Consider the following 19,477-nt stretch of genomic DNA (forward strand, 5'->3'; position numbering starts at 1 on the left):
GTCTATGGAAACCTCCCACCAGTGTTTCTGGTTGAATTTAGCGGAAGACCACTCAAACGGCTCCGAAGGTTACGCATGGTCAGCGTTGAGAATATTGAGGTATTCATACAGAGAGCGACGATGACATCGGCGGAGATTGTCAAATTGATATGTCGATCACTTAATGTCTTCCCTGAGGGAAGTACGTGGTATATTAGCTAGTCCCCTATGGGCTTAGCCCGAACAAGGTGTATGAACGGCAGCTGAGGGGTGAGCACAGGGCGGGGGTTTCCGCAACTTCACGGTGGGGCTGCTCTCCAACCTCAGTTTTTATCTAAAATTTCTTCCTGCTTGATATTCACCAACGCCTATGCCTACCCTATCCAGAGTTCATCCATCAATTTTGCTATACGATCAACAGATGCATATCTGCTACAGGTGGCGGAATCGCACTGTGATCCCTTTGAAATCGAGCAATTCCTGCACAGCAACCTACGCGTCAAATTTCGGATCGAAATAACCTCGCAAGTGACGTTAAGCGGCTCTTGAAAGCGAGCATGAAGTTGCTATGTTCGCTAAGTCTTCAAACAGTGAAGCATTTTCAATTAACAAAGCCAGTAGAGAACCCGAAATGGGAATGTCCCGGTTCAAAACGGGGCGGGGAACATTCAACTTTTCCTTCGAAGCGTGTCATGATCCTCATGGTACCCCATCGAAGGCCTTTCAAGATACCCCGGACATGCATGCTCTAGAAGCGAGCTACATCTTCAGAGAATTGGGTATCCGTGCTTATCCAACTCGCCCACCCAGTTTGGATCATAGTATTCGCTGTTTTTGTCCAAGGTGGCCACATATCGATTTCCTCGAACTCCCGGCCGCTTCGAGTGAGTATTTCTCAAATGGCTTTTGAGGTTGTCCGTTCGAGAGAACGGCCTATTACACTCTGGAACCCAACATTTGTACGCCGAATGCATCGCCTTTTCATGTACAGTTTTTTCATGCCTCTTCTTATGCTCCTGCCGTTTAAATCGTTTCTGCTTTCCGGTGTTTTTATCGATGCAGCCTGGATAACTGCAGGCAAACTCATTCTGTGCGATTACTAAGTCACAGTTGATACTGGACTTGTTCGTGCCGCTCTTTGGCTTGGAGGAGGTCCCATGGAGACTTTTCCGATTGCAACCTCGTCGATATGGCCGATCCGGATGTGCTCGGTGTTTCTCGATCTCACTAAACCGTAAAGCCTGCTCTACGGAGCCGTACGGCATCTCCTCAGCATCGTACTGCGATGGAACCCCCACAGACGACCCCATCGACAATGGACTACTGCTCAAAATGGCAGATAGAGGTATGTAAGCATCCAAAGGGGTCGATGGCTCAGGCTTATACCCTGGAGAGGTCGGTATGATGCGATGAAAGGTAACACTGGGCTCAACCGTCTCTGCGGGTGGCTGCATAACAGGAAATGTCCCAGGGAGCAAATCTTGATCGGCGTGATGCATTGTGGAAGAGCCCAAAGAACCATCAAAAATCGATTTCGTTAATGTCGGGTCTGTAGTCGCGCTCCTGGGGCTGTGATTTTCTGAATGGAAAAAAGGGTGGTCGGCTTCCGTCATCAACATCGCAGGCATATTGGTCAAAAAGGACAGAGTGTCGAGAGAACTTGTGTTGCTCATCCATGTACAATTCTGAGCATCCTGCTCTTCATCGTGACGATGGGATACAGGGTGGCAACTGCTGAGATATGCGGCTGACTTCGAATATTGTCTGCACAAGATATTCATGCTTGGGTCCACCATCATCGGCGTGGTAAGGCTGGCGGTCCTTGCTGATGTGGTGAAGAATGCCTTGGGAGAAGCTGAACTGCTGCAAGATGCCCGCGAAGGCCGACGTGGTCCATGAGAGTCTGTCGAAGAGACATCGGAAAAGAAAAAGCTCGAGGAGAGCGAAGGACAGCCCTCTGCGAAACCAAGGGGAGATTCTCTATCGAAATCGACTTCGAGCTGAGGAAGCATCTCGAATGTGCTTCCCTCCGCTTTCATTTGTGTGTGGGTGGCAGACGCTTGTCGAGGAATTAGCATCTTATCCCATTCGAATCATAGGTCAGGTCCTACTAACCACTTCCAGTTTCTTGTCCAGGACTGTTGGGCATTTGGGACAAATTACGTCGCCGCTCCTCGCTGGTGCATATCCGACGAAGTTGAACACTTTTACAAGTCCGAGGATCTGAGGAAACAAATGAAGTCCCGGCTTCTCTCTCTTTTCAAGTTATTTCGCGCCTCTCGTTGCCTTGGAACGGAATGCAAGGTGCTTGGGAATGTGCCGCCCCTCCGACCGATTCGTGAGATGTAGCAACTGGCTCCACTTTGTCCAAGTGAAATGCTCAGACCAGAAGTTTCCGACGGACAAGTCTATTCGGGTCGTCACTGGAATCCTCGAAAGAGAGACATCAGACACGAGAACACCCAGCTTGGACAGGTTCAGTGGGGTGGCTTTTTGAGCCCCATACTGCAGCAAGGGAGGTCTACTCGATGAATGTCCGAAAGTTGCGGTAGAGATCAAAAAAATGGATCGACCATCAAGTCCCAGATCGTCCGATAGGATTCTTACACGGACTCTCATGAACAGCAACGACTTGCGGGGCTATATCAAGACGCGCCATCGGCGCCAGCGCGGGAAGTTTAGAGATTTGGTTTCTCCTGAGCGCAAGGGTTAGGTTTGGCTCCAGACCAAATATTACAACAGCAGCCGCAGGTGCGAATCAATCTCCGATTCGTGTGTATCCCTCTATCAAGAGAAAGCTTCTGAAGGCGAGTTCATGACAACAGTGTTGAACCAAAAGTCTGCTCATGACAGCCTTGCAGGCTGCATTAGCGGCACGATAAGCAATAGTGCAATATATGCACGGGTCCGTTGTATGATCAACAAAGTGCTTGCATGTCCAAGAATGTATTGCCGGACGTCAAATCACCCATTGCATGAGAAATGCAGCCACATTGAGAAATCGATGACAAGATTCGAAAAGCAGCATCCCTGTCCGCTACCCAAACATGCATGGTGCATACCACCGCGGGGTGATTTCAAACAAGGGACTTCCGCCAGCTGCGAACACCTGAGGGAGCAATTAACAAGGCTGGGCCAAAACAGGAATGTGGTCAACTCAAGATTTTGAGACGTACAGAGTTCTCGGAGGGCTCAAATCTGATCCAGCCAAAAGATGAGGTCACGACAGGACATCCCCCGGTTGGATCAGGTTGCCATTCTCGTCAAAATTGCGCCGTTCCCAAAAGATGTGCACCAAAATCAAAGTAAATATGGCATGCCTCTGCCCACCGAAACGGTCAAATCAGGTCCAGATGGACGCTGGCCCTTGGCCAAGAGCTGCATCTGGTGACGACGCCACAATGCAAAGCACTGACCACACATCCATCCATCCTTAAGTATGTGACACCGCCAGCCAGCCGCGCTGTCGACAATGTCATTGGTCGACGTTCCTTTGTCGTTTTCTAAAGACCGGCCTCTTTCTAACGACTCGCCCAAGGATCTTCCCTGGCGGCCCTTCAGATTTCCCGCTCAATATCTCGATGGCTGGGAGTGGCTATTTGCCCAGCATTGGGGAGAGGCCTTGGGCCGTGGTTCGCTGCAATCTGTGAAAGCTCCTCGGCCCGTGTCAATGCGTGCGTGCGGGTTGTGAGCTACATGGTCTGGCCACATTTGCATTGCATTGCAGCAAGCAACGGAGAGAAAATCATGGGCAACGGACCGTATGCGAACTGCCTGCGAACTGGGGAAGCCCAAAGCCCAGGCACTTCTCGTCACTCGCTGGGAGTGTGGATAACATTGGCTGCAGAGAGAAACCTTAAGATGGAGAGTGTCTCACAAAATCCAGACCACTCAATTATTCGCTTCTATGACTGTGGCTGTTCTATAGCTGCAATACGATTCGACCAGGGATGTCGCCCTTCTCCAGCATTTCGTACACTTCAGGCAGTTCCCGGAAAGCTCGAATCTGGACATGCGGCTTTACCTTTCCATTCTGGACTAGTCCTACGGCTTCCAGCGTTTCTTTCAGCGATCCAACCAAATTGCCTTGGATTCTTAATCCCTTAATGACAATCGTGGCAACAGGCGTGTCTAGCCGCACATCCCCTGGCGGGATGCCAACCATACATAAAGACCCACCGACCCTGATCATATCGGCCAGTTTCTGAAAGGCTCGAGGGTGGCCACTCGTGACAACTGCTGCATGGGTGCCCCCGCTGGTGAGTTTTCTGACTTCCTCTGCCAAGTCCTTACATTTGGTAAAATCCACAAAAGTCGCACCCAGAGACTCCACAAACTTCTGTTTCTCTAGGCCAGCATCGACACCAAGCACTCTAGCTCCGAGAGCAAGGCCATATTGTACTGTTTGCTTGGTGAGTTGAAGGTGGGCTTATGTCCGAAAGGAGGTCGCTCACCTGCAAAGTGGCCCAAGCCCCCTCCGGCTCCAATGACTGTAAGCCATTCCCCTTCCTTCAAGTGCGCATTGACGACAGCCTGGCAGAATCAGCACAAGTCACAACATGTTTCAATGAATATATGCGTACTTTATACGCCGTTACACCGGCGCATAGAGCAGGCCCGACCACCACGGGGTCAATGTCCTGCGGCAATAATGTCAAGTACTTGGTATCAAGCACGCAATACTGCTGAAAACTGCCATCTTCGTGGTGGAGATGGTTTGTCGACTTCTCGCAATGTTGATCTCGGCCAGTGATACAATACTCGCACTGGTGGCATACGCGTGAGGCAAAACGGATGCCAACCAAAGTTCCTAACTGCAACTCTTCGCCGGGTGACAGATTGGGGCCAAATGCGACAATTCGCCCTACACCTTCGTGGCCGCCAACATGGGGCAGTTTGATGTTTGTAATGGGAAGACCGTCCGGCCCGGTTGCGGTCCCCGCTTTCGTGTGCAGGTCTGGCCAATGTCGTCAGTTTCGATGAAGACAATAAAACGACGATATTGCCTTCACCACTTTGACAGACTCCTGTGTACAAGACCTTTACAAGAACCTCGTCTGCTCCGGGCAGCGTGACGGGATAGTTGTCATCAAACTCGACTGGTCCGCCCTGTTTCCGGACTATTGCGGCTGTTTGAATTTTCGGAATTGAAATATCAGGCATGGTGTGGGAAAGGATCCACTGGTCGTTTTACGGGGAATGAGTTGTCGCTGGTATAGATTCCGAAGCTTCTATAACAAGCTGTCTTCAACAGATCGAGGAATTGACAGCTATTTATGCCACCACGACCACGGGCCTTTAGTCGGCGAGCCTTGAGGAGCCCCAAATTTGAGTGACACTTCGGGGTTGAAGACGGCATCCTCAACAGCTATGGCGGCACAGATCAAACGGCCATTGGCAGCTGGACAGAGAGCACGGAGTGCCTTGCCAATGGAAAACTGATCCAAGACAGATGATCTGGATCCTCTGCAACGTATGCTACAAACCCCGCATTCTAGGCCCAAATCCGCGTATCAGGACGCTGTGAGATCCTCACCAATGAAGCTTTGTCGATACCAGGATCTGATCTAATATGGTATGAGATATTGCCCGGGCCACCAACACATTTTAGCTTTTCCAACCAGCTGACCACAGGATTCTAAGGGCAGAGGCAGCTGCTCCGTTGAGATTCGCGGATGAGAAAAGCCGAGGGCAACTACAAGAGCGCCTCATGGAGACCAGATGGTACAGCTGAATAAGTGTTCCTTCCCGGTTCTCTGCGTCTCTGTCTCACTACTCATGTTCAGATTTTTTGATTTCTCACGGCGATATGTGGCCCGAAGAGACTTAGATATCAATAGTTGTGCAAACGGGAAAGATATTCTCAAGATCCTTTTAGTGGGATCTTGGGCACTGCGTGGGGGCAGGTCGTGAGACCCCATACAACATGAACTCAGAACAATTTTGACTTCCGGCGGAAGAGAGAGAACAAAGGGGTTTGGCGAAAGCCAGGGCAAAAGTCATGGGGGGGAAGCGAGATCCGAAAATGAAAAAGTGCATGTGTGGCGCTCGAAATGTGTGGCTGGTGGAGCGAAGTGTGGCTGGCGCAATCAAGCGATACACATTCGCTATGACGTCGTGTCTGTTTGTTTGCAACCCAACTTTTCAATCTTACACCATGGCTAGCCACCCAGTACCTTTCACACTTGAAGAATCTCCAGCATCCATTTGGATTGATGCGTTGACAAACTCAACCCGATATTCTCCATGCCTTCCTACAACCCAGCCTGCTATCTCCCTCAGTCATGGTCGTCCTTTCTCCCGACTGCTCTCTCCTGCCCACCACCACCGTCTTATGCCGCGACAATTTATAACTACGCGACCTCGTCCATACTCTCGACTTGGACGGCATTGCGCACCATGATGGACGCCCTCCTTGGCTTCCCCTTTCTTTCCATCCTCCTCATCCCGACAATGACATCTTACTCGACCTCTCTCAACCTCCTCTTCTTCTACTTGACGTGGTCGACCCTCGTCCTATCTCATCCACCTCTGCGCGTCGAAATTGTGGCGACCCTGGCGGTTAAGCTCCTATTCTACATCTTTCCCTCGTCACTCTTTCTTCTCTTCGATGCGCTACTACCCTCCGCAGCCGAGAGCTTCAAAGCTCTAGGGGAATCCGGCTTACCATTCAAAAATGCCAGCCGCCAACGAACCCTTCGCATGCTACGCATGCTCGGTTGGTCAATGTTCAACGTCCTGTTGGGCGTGGTCATTCAATCGCTGGTCGAAATCCTATTCACACGAGTCCTCCTGATCCGCTCCGCCCTCCGCGTCACGACCACCCTCCCATTACCGCTGGGAATCCTCAACGACCTGACGTGGGGTTATCTCTTCCGCGAAATAATCGCATACACACTCCACCGCCACGTGCTCCACGAAACCAACACTTCCCTGTCCAGGGCGCATCAGGATTGGTATCACTCGCTGGCCACCCCCTTCCCCCTAGCGGCTAGCTATGACCACCCGCTCGCCTACCTCACGCGGTCCTTTCTCCCGACATACCTCCCTGCGCTCCTCTTCCGATTCCATCTCCTGACCTACATTCTCTATCTGACCCTGGTGTCTCTCGAAGAAACCTTTGCTTACAGCGGCTATTCCACCGCCCCGACAAACTTCATCCTTGGCGGGGTCGCGCGCCGAACGGACACGCATGTTCTCTGTGGTGGGGAGGGAAACTACGGTCCTTGGGGCCTAGTGGATTGGGTTATGGGCACTAGCGTGGGCGCTGATGTGTTGGACGATGTGGCGATGGAGGCCGACAAGCATGACGTATCCGAGCGAGTGGATAAGATGAAAACAAAGGCTAAGAAGAAGGTCAATGGCAAAGTTGCCGAGGCAAAGAATGTCGGAACTAGGAGACGGACAAGGAATTGGAGTGAGAGTTGAAACCGAACAATGTGAAATGAAAGATGAGCGGGTTCGAGTTAATGGCGCTTTGGTCTTCTCATTTCTTCATGGCGGATTCAATGAGGGAAATTTATTGGAAGGTGAGTGATCCTCTTCCGATGTATGGATTCGGTCGGTTCTCATAGCAAGAGCACACTTCCTGTTAACGAATTTTGAATGGATAGATGCCCCACGAGAGAATGTCGAGATCTGAAGGCACACGAGGACTGCGAGACGCATTTGAAAAAGGTCAGATCTCACCCTGCTACCGTTTGGGTCTAGTTAGTCAGGAGGCTGAAACAGTGGAATCCCAAAAAGTTCAATCCCATATTACTTCTGGTCGAATCGATTTTGGTAGTCTTTTAATTTTCTTGGTAATTTGTCATTTGGACTGCAGTGTGCTCATGAAACAGCACATCGTTGCATGCTTCCACGGCAATCCTCCCTCATGGCAATTCATGCTCGGCGCTTCCGATCCATTACGATTCCCTGTTTCCTTCTATGGAACCGTAGCTTGGTTGGAGGTCACACTGTGCAAGCATTCAGCAGCAAACACCCTCGTCTAGTTCATTCATTCCTGGTTCTCCACATCTCTCCACTCCGTCCCTGCCTCAGCTGAAAGTTGACGCACTTAGAACACCATTTCATGAGGTTTCTGACCGTGTCTCAGACTGAAGCTGGATTTCAAGTAGCTGGCGAGGAATTCTTCGTTCTTAATGGCCGAAAGTAGGGGCTTGTCAATGGTCTTCTGGTCGGCCGCGCGTTGAGAAGCAGGGGCCTTCTTCTGTCACAATGTTAGTCTTTCCAGATCCAATCAAAAGCTCCAATCCCGTTCTAGGCCTCTTACTATTGGCTTCTCTCCTTGCTTCATGAAAGCATCCTCACCCTTCTCCTTCTTGCTCTTCTTCTCCCGTGCAAAGTACTCGGGGCTGGCAATCTTGTCTAATGTCGATTGGTCCAGACCACTGATATCGACTTTTGTGGATGTCGCAATGACGTATCTGGAGTTCACTCGTCGTAAGGGAACGCCATTGATCTTGAAGGGACCGGTCACGAGTAGTGCGCCTTCCTTGAGGTTCTTGAGGAGGATAACTCGTTTACCACGGAATCGACCGGCGAGGAGGATCAGGACGGCACCAGGTTGAAGAGAGGCTCGGGGTTTGGATGGGTGGATGGACTTGCGGGCCTGGTGAAATGCTCAAGTCAGTAAATTGAGTAGATTAAAAACGTAGTTGTCGACGCAGTGCGTGCATTCAAGAGGGTGACACCGCGATTTCCTTCCTTCGACAATCAGACTCGCAGGTATTGCTCACCTTCTTTGGCTGTGGCTCATCGTAGGTCGGATACCATTTCTTCGCCTTGAGATCAGAACGAGGGACGCTGCGGGTCCCCGAGCCAAACTTCTTGAAAACAACAGGGTTCGCTTCTGCCGCAGACATTTTGACCACAAGCCTGAGAGATAGAGGAGGTCGGTGTTGTTCGCCAGGTAAGTGGTAGTGCTGGTAAACCAGAAGGCGCCTTGGAAATTCAAAGTGTGCGCGGCTGGTGGTTTCCCGGAAAGATTTTTGGCCCGATGTGGGTTAGCGTCTCTTGGCTCAGCGAAGTCGCTGGCCTACTAGTACGAAGTAGTAGTCAGTGAAATGCAGTTTCCTGGGAAATGGGGTGCACGTGACCAGGCTCGGGCATGCTTGTGTCAAAACAAATTTGTCTCCAGATCGTCAGAAACCAGTCTATACAACAATCCGCCACAATGTCGATTTCGCCCATAATAACCTTCAAGGCCGGACGTTGTGAGCTCGACGTGAGTCTCCTCTTACTTCACCATTGAAAATATCTAGCTAACCAAGCCGAAACAAGACGAGTTCCTCCCCGCCAAAGGTCAAGTCGCTCCCAACTCCTGGGTACATCTACCTGTATGCCGAAGATGAGATCCTTCACTTTTGTTGGCGAGCGAGGACGGCGTCATTAGAGGATCCGGAAATCGATCTGTACATGTTTCCCACTGACGGCTCATTTGTCCCTTACCAACCTACGAGTGCCGAGAATCCGTCCAATCCGAAAAAGCCAACAAATGGCAGAATATACGTTTTGAAATTCTCCTCGAGCTCACAGCGACACGTCTTCTGGCTACAATCCCGCAGTCAACACCCCCAAGGCGATCCATCATGGTTCAGCGCCCGAGATCTGAAATTGGGCCAGATTGTGAACAATCTCCTTCAAGGCGAAGAGGTGGACGTCCAACAGCAAATGGCCAATCTACCGAGCGATCAGAATGGCCCAGATGACGACGACGAGATGATGGAAGATGTCGAGGGTACAGACCATGATGTAAATCGTCGTCCTTCTGGAAGCGGCGGTGCAGGGCCAGATGCCACAGGTGGTGACATTCGCGAAGAAGGAGAACAGTCGAGAGAGGGTGGAGCAGACGGTGGAAGAGCGTAGGTAATGCACCCAAGTCGTGCGTTTTCGCTCCATGCTGGAATCAGGGAATCTGACATGTGGCAGGGCTGCTAGAATGAATGTCAACACCATAATTCAAAACTTCATTCAATCCATGGGAGACAACCAAAGAAGTCAATCCGCTCCACAAGAAAAATTATTCACCACTCTGGCAGACTTACTGGCCCCTGCATCAACAATACCTTGGATTGATTTAGCGGATGACGAACTTGTTGACCAATTGCTTCAGTACCTTCCACCAACTTTGGTGACCATAGCACAACAGGCAGACCACGCGTCGGCTTTGAACACGGACGGTGGATCTGTCGAGGCGGCTGGGCAAGCACCGAGTTTGGATCAGAAAAAGGATATTTTGCGGAGAGTTTTACGATCACCACAATTCTCGCAGAGTCTATCGAGTCTCACGATTGCATTGCGCGATGGCGGTCTACCTAGTATCAGTGAAGCTCTCAATATTCCCGTTCGAAATGGAGGATTCATGAGGCGAGGCGGTGTACCTTTGGGAGGTGGTGAAGCTGTTGAAGTATTTCTGGAAGGAGTCAAAGACACTGTGACTCAGGAAAGGAGAGACGACGGTAGAGGAGATCAAATGGACACAAACTAAGTCGCCGTGTAGCCAACAAACATCAACCAACTTTAGTCACGCACAACCAGAAGCCATGCTCCGTATCGATGGTGCTCCTACTAGGGAATACTACTGATCAACCTGGTGAGAAAGTCATTGTGACAGATACAGGCTCTGGCTAACTTTCCCACGTCACCAGGTCCTTGCTAGGTCCTCTTCAGATTCATTCCTACAAGATCTCTGATCCTGTGTCTCTTTCGCTCATCCCCTCCTTGGGAATCACCGCCGGTCTTTCTCTCGCTCTCAGTTTCTTTCCTACCGAATACCCACACAATCAACCGCTTCAGTCTCCCGGGATGGATTGACGAAGAGAAACCACTACCGAGAATTCATTAGCGCGTTCTCTGAGGAACGAGTTGGCCTTCACACACTATGCTGCTGGAATGTTGACCTCAAGGAAAAAAAAAAAAAAAAAAAACTGCAAGGCTTAAACTGAAGCTGTACTTGTCATCCGGGACTGAGGTGTCGACAACCTCGTCGACGATCTCCTTCGCCGCAACTTGGTGAACAAGAATTCGTTGAAAAATTGGGGCTGGTGGCTGTGGCGTTGGATTTGAGGAACCAGACACCAGCAAATATTGAAGAGAAATATCAGACAACTTCGCCTTTGCAATGGATACACGGCATAGCCTCTGGAACGACTTCCTTATGCACACCAAGACGTTCGAATATTTCCAAATGGTACAATTCAGTGGCGCTGACGTCCCCAGACCCGGCCATTTCATCTCAAAAGACGACGGAGAGTGGTGATCTGAAAACCAGAGTCAAGCAAATCAATCACTCTCATCTTCGCTTCCCATCTCAATGTTTCCATCGGGCATGAGTCCTACCTTCCCTCTGCTACTGCGGGTGCTATTGGGATGTCGTGCGTTGTCAATGTCGTCGTCTTCATCATCATCGTCATCCTGTTCGTCCTCGTCGTTCTCTTCATCTTCATCTTCATCTTCTTCCTCGTCTTCATCACCGCCTTCTCCTTCTCCTTCTCCTTCTTCATCGGCATCTGATTCCTCATCCTCCTCTTCATCAACAGCCACATTTCCTTTCCTACTCGCGGTCGGCGATGTCCCACTGGTATTCCGCCTCCCTTTCGGGACCGAACTATATCTAATCTCTATTCCAGTGCCATTAAGCTGCTGCTCAAGCATCCTTTCGTCCTCATCTTCATCCTCCTCGTTCATCCTCCGGGCCCTTTTACTGCTCGGCTCCCCTCTGTCATCGGTACCCTCTACCTCCGCGTCTGGCGCACCGCCACCGCTCTCCCTGGCTTTGATTTTATCCCGATACCCTTTCCTCTTTCCTCTCATTGTGTTTTCATAAACCTCCATCTCTCGTTCCAGCCGGCCCCCGAGTCGTCCATCCTTGCCTACCACACCCAATTCCATCACGCCAGCCATTTCAATCTCCCTTAACGCCTGGATAACATCTTGGGGTCTAATGGTTTTCTTCGTGGTTTGTTCATTCGCGTGATGCGCCAGATAGGATATGAATACCGTTGCGGACTTTGCCAGGGCAAGTGTTGCATCCTTCTGTATGGAGGTGTTGGCCGGGAGGACGCCGCGAGCCAGACGGGATGTCAGTGTTCGTGGTAGGAGTAAGTCCTGCACATTGGTCAATCACTGGATATTTAAATTTTGCGTCTTTGTAGACTTTGTTCCGTAGCAGGAAGATAATTTCCCTGCGCTTCTTGGAAATTGTAATAGACGTACATCAATACCGACACTATCGTCTGGCTTCCCCCCACCTGACTGTCGAGATGACTTCGGCGTGGGATGTGCGTGGGTAGATGATGTCGTGGCGTTGGAAATCATTGAGGTATCGTCGTGGGCGCCTGTAGTAGCCGTTGAAGCCCCGTTTCTTCGCGGCATGGCTCAAGTTGGCAACCTGCGAGATAAAGTGATGATTTTACGAGAAGAGGAGCCTCTGGTCCGTCAAGGAAGGATTCGAGCAGCGCAGAAGATGGAGGAATGTGATGGTTCTTTAGCTCGAATTTTGCGAAATGCAAAAGTCCGTACACGTTGAGTCGTTCTCGGCCGTGGAATGCCTCCGTAATCGTCTTTGTCCTGCTCGTCCTTCTCTGGGATGGAATATGACTTTTCTATGGCAAAATACTGCTAATGTATGCACTGTTCTTCTCTGTTTTCATCGAATCCAAAGACCACCCGCGCAAATTGTTTCTCAGCAGTTGGTGTAATCGGAGGAACTTTTTAATGTGGTGTCGGGGACGACATGGATTGAGGATCAACGCGAGACGAGTTGATGGGTTTCTCTGGCCGATCACTCGACAGTCACGAAGGGTTATATTTTCTCAGAGTGAGATTGTGAGTGAAGAAGCCTTGGATTCCAGTAGAGATAGAGGACCTGGTCGCTGCAACACTATGGAGCTAAAGAGACGCGGTCCAAAGGGTTCGAAGCGCGACTCGCGAATTTAAATACGCGGCGAATTCTCCGTGCCTCTTTCCTATGGTTCCGACCAGTTTTCTTAACTGGAAAATCACCCGTCTGCTTCCCTCGTGGATAATCTCGCATGATAGGTTCTGAACCATAGCGGATGATATTCAGGGTAACGGTGTCAATTCATCCCTTTTTGGCATCTCCCTGGGAGAGTCTCCTGGTATCTCTCCAACACCAGACACCATGCATTTTTTCAACATCGATTACGATTCTATCTGCATAGCGTCATTTGCCATGGAGGTTCCCTGTTCGTGGTCATAATCGTCACCCCAAAGTCCCTCCAGCTTGAACTCAGCTGCCCATTCTTTGACAATTTGTTTTCTGTCTGCACCCACAGCCAAAGCTTTGTCTTCTCCGACCTCGGCCATTGGTGCATCGTCTGCGACCTTCAAAACCGGCGGCTCAATCCAACCCTGTATCCTTCCGTCCCTCCAGTCTGCCATAACAGTCATTGCCGCCGCATTCAAGTTGGGGACGCCGCCTTTCCCTAGTCTGCCCCTCTTTCGCGCCACCTGAACCAGAAAATCAGTGGTTTTGTCTCCTTTCGCAAAAGAGCCCAACGCGGCAATTCCATAATGCGACAGCAGCTTCTCATACAATGCTTCGGAGGTGGACAATCTGGAGAGAAGGAGATTGACCGCTGGAATGGGATCGGAGATTTGGCTGGGTGGTAAAGCGTTGAGAAGAATCAATCGTGCTTCATGTTCGGCTCTTCGCCGTTGTTTGTCTTCTTTGTCTTCACCATCCACTGTTGCCGGGAAGACTATTCCCGGGGAATCAAGGATCTTCAGTTTGCTGTCGACCTTGACTTCTCTCAAGCTTCTAGTAACTCCTGCTTCGGATCCAACCGGGCAGGCGAAGCTTGGGGTTCCTTTATTCAACCGTGAAGTCAAAGCATTAATAATGGACGACTTTCCCACGTTGGGATATCCGATGACACCGACAGAAATGGATCTTTTCAGCTGTTTCGAGGCTGCGTATGATTTCAGTGAGCGTAGGAGTGATTCGGATGTCGCTTTGAGAGTAAGTTGTTTGTGGTCGAAGGTGTGAGCATTGGATGCAGGAGTCGATGCCCGGAGAGGGACCGTGGGGAAATATCGTCGTAGATGTGTCAGCCAACCCTTCAGGACCGGGGGAGGTACGAGGTCAATCTTGTTCAAAACGAGGATTAATCGTTTGGAACCACTCTCTGCAGACATAATCTGTCGTTCCACCTCTCGTGATCGTGTGCCCTCAGGGTCTCGGGCATCTAACACATAGAGTACCACATCTGCAGCGTCGAGAACCTGTTTGAAGATTTTATCGAAGGCTTTCCTTGAGGAATCTGGATATCTGTGGTCGGTCGTCGCTGTCTCTGAGATTTGAACCCCGCTTTCATCGTCATCTTCGTGCTCTGCGCCGATGTCTCCCGAAACGGTCCATCCATCAAATTCGGCCGCTCTTGCTTGTGCGGACGCGACCAAAGCAGTCAAAGGATTCGCTCCAGTGTTTGTGTCGTCTTCTTCATCCATTTCTTCATCAGTGACATCGTCATCATCTTCCATGAGATCGTCATCATCATCTTGGGCGGTTTCCGTGGGCGGCACATCTTTGCCCCCTTTCTTCTTCTCTTTGGCAGCATCCCGCAGCCTCTGCGCATTTTCTGCTTTCAGTCTCTTCCTCTCTTCAATCTCTTCGAGGATTTTGTTCTTGAATGGGAACAGATTTGGGATTCCGGGGTCCTTCTTTAACCGCGACTTCCATTGGGGGTTCTAAAGATCGTCAGAAACAGTAAATTTGGCGCAGCAGGATTTCCTCCCTTTTTGGCTTCTTTTCTCAACTTTCTCTGTTTTGCCGCACTTGCTTTCTCGATTTTATGCCTCAGTCGCACCGGCGTGCGCTTGGACTTTGAGACTAGCCGTGGGTCAGGGGAGGGCAGTCACTGAAGATCAAGTACTTACAGGGCTTGACCATCTTTGCGGGAAGAGCAGACGACCTGATCCTCTTTTGACCTTCAAACTCGAGTGATCATTTGACGGTATCCAAAAATCCCCAAAAATACTGTTGCCGACGGCGGACAGCGCCAAGATGTAGACCGGCAGATCTTTGACCGAAGCCCTTTGGAGGCCAGACGCTTTTCTCGGCTGCTCTCCATATTCAGCAACCTTCCCGACGCCGGAAAGGGAATTTAAAAGAATCTGACCAAACTATATAAACAACTTCCTAAGGTCATAGACAGTAGACGGCGCAGGATAGACTGTAGACTTCAGGTCACGTTCCGGAATTCCCTTGGTCACACTTTACTGAATCCTGATATTGATGAGAGAATAAAAACACCGAACACTTATGGGCTCAGTTGAGGAATATTCATTTTCTGCACCACCCGAAATTGTCTCAGCTAATGGCATCCTCTTTGATTTTGACGGTAGACCTGTACCACAACCGCGACTGCTTAACGGGACACCTAACCCAGTGGTATAGGTACCATCATCGACAGCACCGAAGCCGTTGTCAAACATTGGCACAAGCAAGGCCAATTGATGGGAGTCGACCCCAATGTCATCCTCGCCACCTCGCACGGAAGACGAAGCATCGATACCTTCATGATCTATGATCCTTCCAAGGCAAACTGGGAGTGTAAGACCGGAACATCAACCATTTACCCGACTCACATCTAACGATGTTCAGACATCAACCATCAAGAATCCTTAATTCCTATTGAATTCGGCCAGGATGCGGTGGAAATCCCTGGAGCCCGTCAACTCCTCACCAGTCTCGAAGCTGTCAATGCGCCCTGGGCTGTGGTCACCTCGGCTACAAGAGCACTGCTCGATGGGTGGATCAAGGTGTTGAAGCTTGCACACCCACGCTGCACTGTAGTTGCAGAGGACGTGGAAAATGGCAAGCCCGATCCCGCTTGCTATCTTCTCGGTCGCCAACGTCTGGGATTGTCCGACACTTCTCACATGATCGTTATTGAAGATGCGCCCTCAGGAGTCCGTGCTGGCAAAGCAGCAGGTTTCAAGGTTATCGGTCTGTCCACCACACATACGATTGGTCAGTTGAAAGAAGCGGGGGCAGACTGGATTGTACAAGACCTGGGAAGTCTGACTCTCAAGAACTTTGCAGATGGGGTCGTAGAGATCGAGATCACAAATGCCTTGGTCCATGCAGTCTGACCAGTGCGATCCCTCATACCACTGCGTCACTGATCACTTTTCAGCAGGGCGTTGGAGTTCAATTGGGCTAGGAGACAAGAAGATCTCCAGATAGACGTAAAAATTAGCCGACGGATAGAGCAGTGGTCGTGAGGAAAGAGCCGCATCATCAAAAACGCTCCATTCTCGCCACAGTCACTTGATCATTGCATTCTCGAGAAGCCAATCTGCCTCGCCACCACCTTCGACTTCTGTGAAGCAACATTATCCGAGGCTGAGGGCCGTGCGTATTAAGCTCGGAGTTGGTGGAGTGGACAAATCATGCGAGAAAGTCCAAGGACGGGCTTGGACGAACGACGCTTCATGCGATATGCGAAATGGATCTTCTCGATCATGTCATGCTCCTCGACACCGTTGGCAACCGCTGTAGGGACGGTGTCTCTGGGTAGTGCAACGCGGAGAGACCTTCCATTCTCCGAGGGCAACAAAAGTCAAAATGTTGACTCGGAGCGTTATGCTGCACCTCGTTCCAGCGATCTCGAGCTGTCATTCGGCAGTTGGTGAGGTGATGGTCGAGAGATGAATTGGACAAAGCGCCGGCCACTGTGGCCTGTGCTATATGCCCTCAGATCTGCTCTCATGAAGCTACAGGCTAACCGTCGCACCCAAGACGATGGCCCTAGTTATCTCCCCGGGTGCGTAAAGACCATGGCGTACCTGGACAGATGTCCTTGGCGACAATGTAGAGTCGATGTCGCACAATGGTGAGAAGGTACCAATTCTTGCTTGGAAGTGCAGGATTGTGGAACATACAATTTCAGAAGGGGGGGCGAAGCCAGGCCACCTTGTTGAGCAGATGATGAACCTACTATAGTAAATGGATACATGAATTTGGAATTTGATGCGTAATTAGCATCAAGTGAGCACACGCATTATTGTTGACAATACCAGATGTAGCGAAGGGCATAAAAAACCGTCTATGAAGCGAGCTATGGCAGGGGGAGCAGGGGAAGACATCAACGTGAAGAGCTGATTGGCGGATACCAGGGTTGCAAAGGAAGATTAAAAAAGAGTCGGAGTGGAAGCCGGACTGAGCGGGAGCCCCAAGCGGCGAACAGGAGAACAAGCGAAAAGTTCGACTCGAGCTGGTATTGACGAGATCGAAGGAGTTTTGACTCAACAGGCGAGGTTGGCCCCAAAATCTGTCGGTAAAGGAACCCCCGACTCTTTTCTTGCCAAAGCGGGTGCACTAAGACCCTTGCCGCGATGCATTGGAAATTGCTGTCTTTGAATTTGTGCTCCCGAAACCACCCCCCTTGCCAGCGTTAGCAGCTGTAATGGATTCTCTCCGGAAAATTTGTTCACGTATCATAGCCTTGATCAACAACCAGGTCAAAGATATCGACCATGATCAGCCTAAGAGGGCTGATGCTAGAGAGAACACCCCCCTCTCCCTTCCCCCTTTTTCCGTACATTCAGTTATTGATGAATTGCTCAAGAGGGCGAAAGAACGCCTCAACTTTTGTCGCGCGTCTCGGTAGAGAGGCTTGCTCCCAAGGCTCTGACAGTAGAGCGTGTAACGGACAAACCTGAGTGGTGGTGGTTGGTGATGCAGGATGCGTGCTGAGTGATGAGTGGATGACGGCTGCGCAATGGCTCCTCCGTCTGTGCAGATATGGATTGCGGTTTCAGCTGCCTGTGGTGGTACCAGTTCCCTCCGCCACAGCTGCAGGTACCAAATTTGTGATGTACTTCTCTTCACAGGGGATGCTGGGCCAGACCAGGGTGTCCAAGAAAGCGCTCCATGATCTAGGAGTGGGTGGAGGAGACAGAATATGATCATCAACTATGTTGGGGATCATCTTGATGACGAATGACTCTCGAATACCACTGTAGCTCTGCTCCATACTAGACGGCCGACCAAGTCAGAGCCTTGATGTGATGATGTCGGTTACGCTATGGTCAGCGCAAAAGAACGGCAGGGATGCGGAACAGCGATGCGCCCAAATGTCGTGGGGGAGAAAGGCATTTCGAGCCGCCCATTCAGCTTTTGCCCTCGGGTCGCAGTCAACTAGGCACAGTGCATTAGAGTTCCAGCTTACCGGGGATTTGAAGGAGAATTGAACAATGAGAGGCGCCGCTGGTTTCCCTTGCCTGAGTCCGGAGTCTAATAGGCGTGTTGCTTGAGTTAGGCACGTCATCCAACTGGCAAATGCCGGGCAGACGGCAAGTCAACTTCAAAACTCGCTGTCAGACGCAGGTCAATGGAAGCAAATACCAGCATTCATCGGCGTGGCAGTGGGCAAAGGCGTCTGTCTTTCGCGTGTGGATTTTGGCGTTGAGCATCGAAGCCATCGCCCCATTTCATCTCATTTCATCTCCCTTCGAACGCCTCTTGGACCAGGGTACAGGCCATCGCAAACCCGGACAAAACCCCACCGCGCTTCCCGCTTGGGTGTCCGGTTGTGGCACAATGGGCTCTTTGCGCTGAAACTTGCCCTGGAACGGGTTAGATCTGGGTCGGGTGAGCGGGCTTGGGGGAACCTGAGAACGACAAGGATTGCACGGCTCCCTGGCTTTCCCTGGAGCGCTTGGTTAGCCCTGGCCTTGTCGATGTTTTGCCTCACCGCGGTTCGACTGGACCGTTCAAGTTTGTTCCTGCATTGGCGCCGATAACCAAAGAAGCCCCTTGCCAAACGGTCCAATCGATTGAGATGACGCCTCGGGGCCTCGAGCCCTCAGAGCAGGATGTGAAGAGGGCCGAGAAAGGAACCAACAAAGAACACAAGATGCAGGGCAGAAAGACTCGAGAGTCTATCGGGGCGTGTCCGCAAGTTGACTCGTTAACCTCCAGGGCATAGAAGTCTTATGGGCGACTTCTCGGTATGAAATTCTACTGTCTAGCCAGTACTTGTCTAGGACTGCCCTCTTTGTTTAGGTTGGTTCCCTGCCGAGCGTTCTTTGTGCGGCTCGCCCGGGGAGGTGGAAGCTGAATCCCGGGGAGAGGCCAAACGTTCGAGTCCACCAAGCGCCCTGCGCAGTCAATCCTTTTTCTTTTCCTCTGGACGGCGACTGTGAATTGCAAGCTAAGAACAAAATGCTTGAGTGGCTCCACCCGTAGGCTTTCGCTCCCCCGGTCAGTGGTTCCTGTCCCAATACCCGTCACCCATTTGTCCATCTGTGTCTCTCTCGAGTCAAGAGCACGCACTGATGAACATTGAACTGCCTTCTCGCTCGTTGGAGGACATCACAAAGTGGACGTGCACCTCTGTTGCTCCAGCTGTTTCCCTGTCACTCACCAGCCATCAGCCATCAACCACCATCGACTTCAAACATCCCCTCCGCGAGAGAAGCTCTGACTTGATTTGATATCTCTGTCGTCGTCGAGACACCTTAC

General features: G+C 50.9%; 8 protein-coding genes across 8 annotated transcripts; 3 read left to right on the top strand and 5 right to left on the bottom strand.

The window, feature by feature from the left end:
* Window positions 1-746: 746 nt before the first annotated feature.
* On the bottom strand, window positions 747-1,478 carry Z518_01891 (uncharacterized protein; the record flags this gene model as incomplete). Its single annotated transcript, XM_013418920.1, has 1 exon — window positions 747-1,478. The coding sequence occupies one exon, from the start codon at window positions 1,476-1,478 to the stop codon at window positions 747-749; it is 732 nt and encodes a 243-aa protein (XP_013274374.1).
* Window positions 1,479-3,901: 2,423 nt separating this feature from the next.
* Window positions 3,902-5,142, bottom strand: Z518_01892 (uncharacterized protein; the record flags this gene model as incomplete). Its single annotated transcript, XM_013418921.1, has 4 exons — window positions 3,902-4,380; window positions 4,434-4,512; window positions 4,563-4,936; window positions 4,992-5,142. The coding sequence occupies 4 exons, from the start codon at window positions 5,140-5,142 to the stop codon at window positions 3,902-3,904; spliced, it is 1,083 nt and encodes a 360-aa protein (XP_013274375.1).
* Window positions 5,143-6,225: 1,083 nt separating this feature from the next.
* On the top strand, window positions 6,226-7,407 carry Z518_01893 (uncharacterized protein; the record flags this gene model as incomplete). The annotated part of the gene is made up of 1 exon (XM_013418922.1): window positions 6,226-7,407. One exon carries the CDS (start codon window positions 6,226-6,228, stop codon window positions 7,405-7,407), a length of 1,182 nt encoding a protein of 393 aa, XP_013274376.1.
* Window positions 7,408-8,038: 631 nt separating this feature from the next.
* Window positions 8,039-8,846, bottom strand: Z518_01894 (uncharacterized protein; the record flags this gene model as incomplete). Its single annotated transcript, XM_013418923.1, has 3 exons — window positions 8,039-8,191; window positions 8,255-8,593; window positions 8,721-8,846. The coding sequence occupies 3 exons, from the start codon at window positions 8,844-8,846 to the stop codon at window positions 8,039-8,041; spliced, it is 618 nt and encodes a 205-aa protein (XP_013274377.1).
* Window positions 8,847-9,157: 311 nt separating this feature from the next.
* Z518_01895 (uncharacterized protein) lies at window positions 9,158-10,471 on the top strand (the record flags this gene model as incomplete). The annotated part of the gene is made up of 3 exons (XM_013418924.1): window positions 9,158-9,208; window positions 9,265-9,845; window positions 9,913-10,471. The coding sequence occupies 3 exons, from the start codon at window positions 9,158-9,160 to the stop codon at window positions 10,469-10,471; spliced, it is 1,191 nt and encodes a 396-aa protein (XP_013274378.1).
* Window positions 10,472-11,265: 794 nt separating this feature from the next.
* On the bottom strand, window positions 11,266-12,357 carry Z518_01896 (uncharacterized protein; the record flags this gene model as incomplete). Its single annotated transcript, XM_013418925.1, has 2 exons — window positions 11,266-12,090; window positions 12,199-12,357. The coding sequence occupies 2 exons, from the start codon at window positions 12,355-12,357 to the stop codon at window positions 11,266-11,268; spliced, it is 984 nt and encodes a 327-aa protein (XP_013274379.1).
* A 789-nt stretch (window positions 12,358-13,146) lies between these two features.
* Z518_01897 (uncharacterized protein) lies at window positions 13,147-14,896 on the bottom strand (the record flags this gene model as incomplete). The annotated part of the gene is made up of 3 exons (XM_013418926.1): window positions 13,147-14,694; window positions 14,814-14,836; window positions 14,884-14,896. The coding sequence occupies 3 exons, from the start codon at window positions 14,894-14,896 to the stop codon at window positions 13,147-13,149; spliced, it is 1,584 nt and encodes a 527-aa protein (XP_013274380.1).
* A 372-nt stretch (window positions 14,897-15,268) lies between these two features.
* On the top strand, window positions 15,269-16,101 carry Z518_01898 (uncharacterized protein; the record flags this gene model as incomplete). Its single annotated transcript, XM_013418927.1, has 3 exons — window positions 15,269-15,347; window positions 15,404-15,559; window positions 15,611-16,101. 3 exons carry the CDS (start codon window positions 15,269-15,271, stop codon window positions 16,099-16,101), a joined length of 726 nt encoding a protein of 241 aa, XP_013274381.1.
* Window positions 16,102-19,477: the final 3,376 nt, after the last annotated feature.

The sequence above is a fragment of the Rhinocladiella mackenziei genome (genome assembly GCF_000835555.1).
Source record: "Rhinocladiella mackenziei CBS 650.93 unplaced genomic scaffold supercont1.2, whole genome shotgun sequence".
In the NCBI taxonomy this organism is placed as follows: Eukaryota; Fungi; Ascomycota; class Eurotiomycetes; order Chaetothyriales; family Herpotrichiellaceae; genus Rhinocladiella; species Rhinocladiella mackenziei.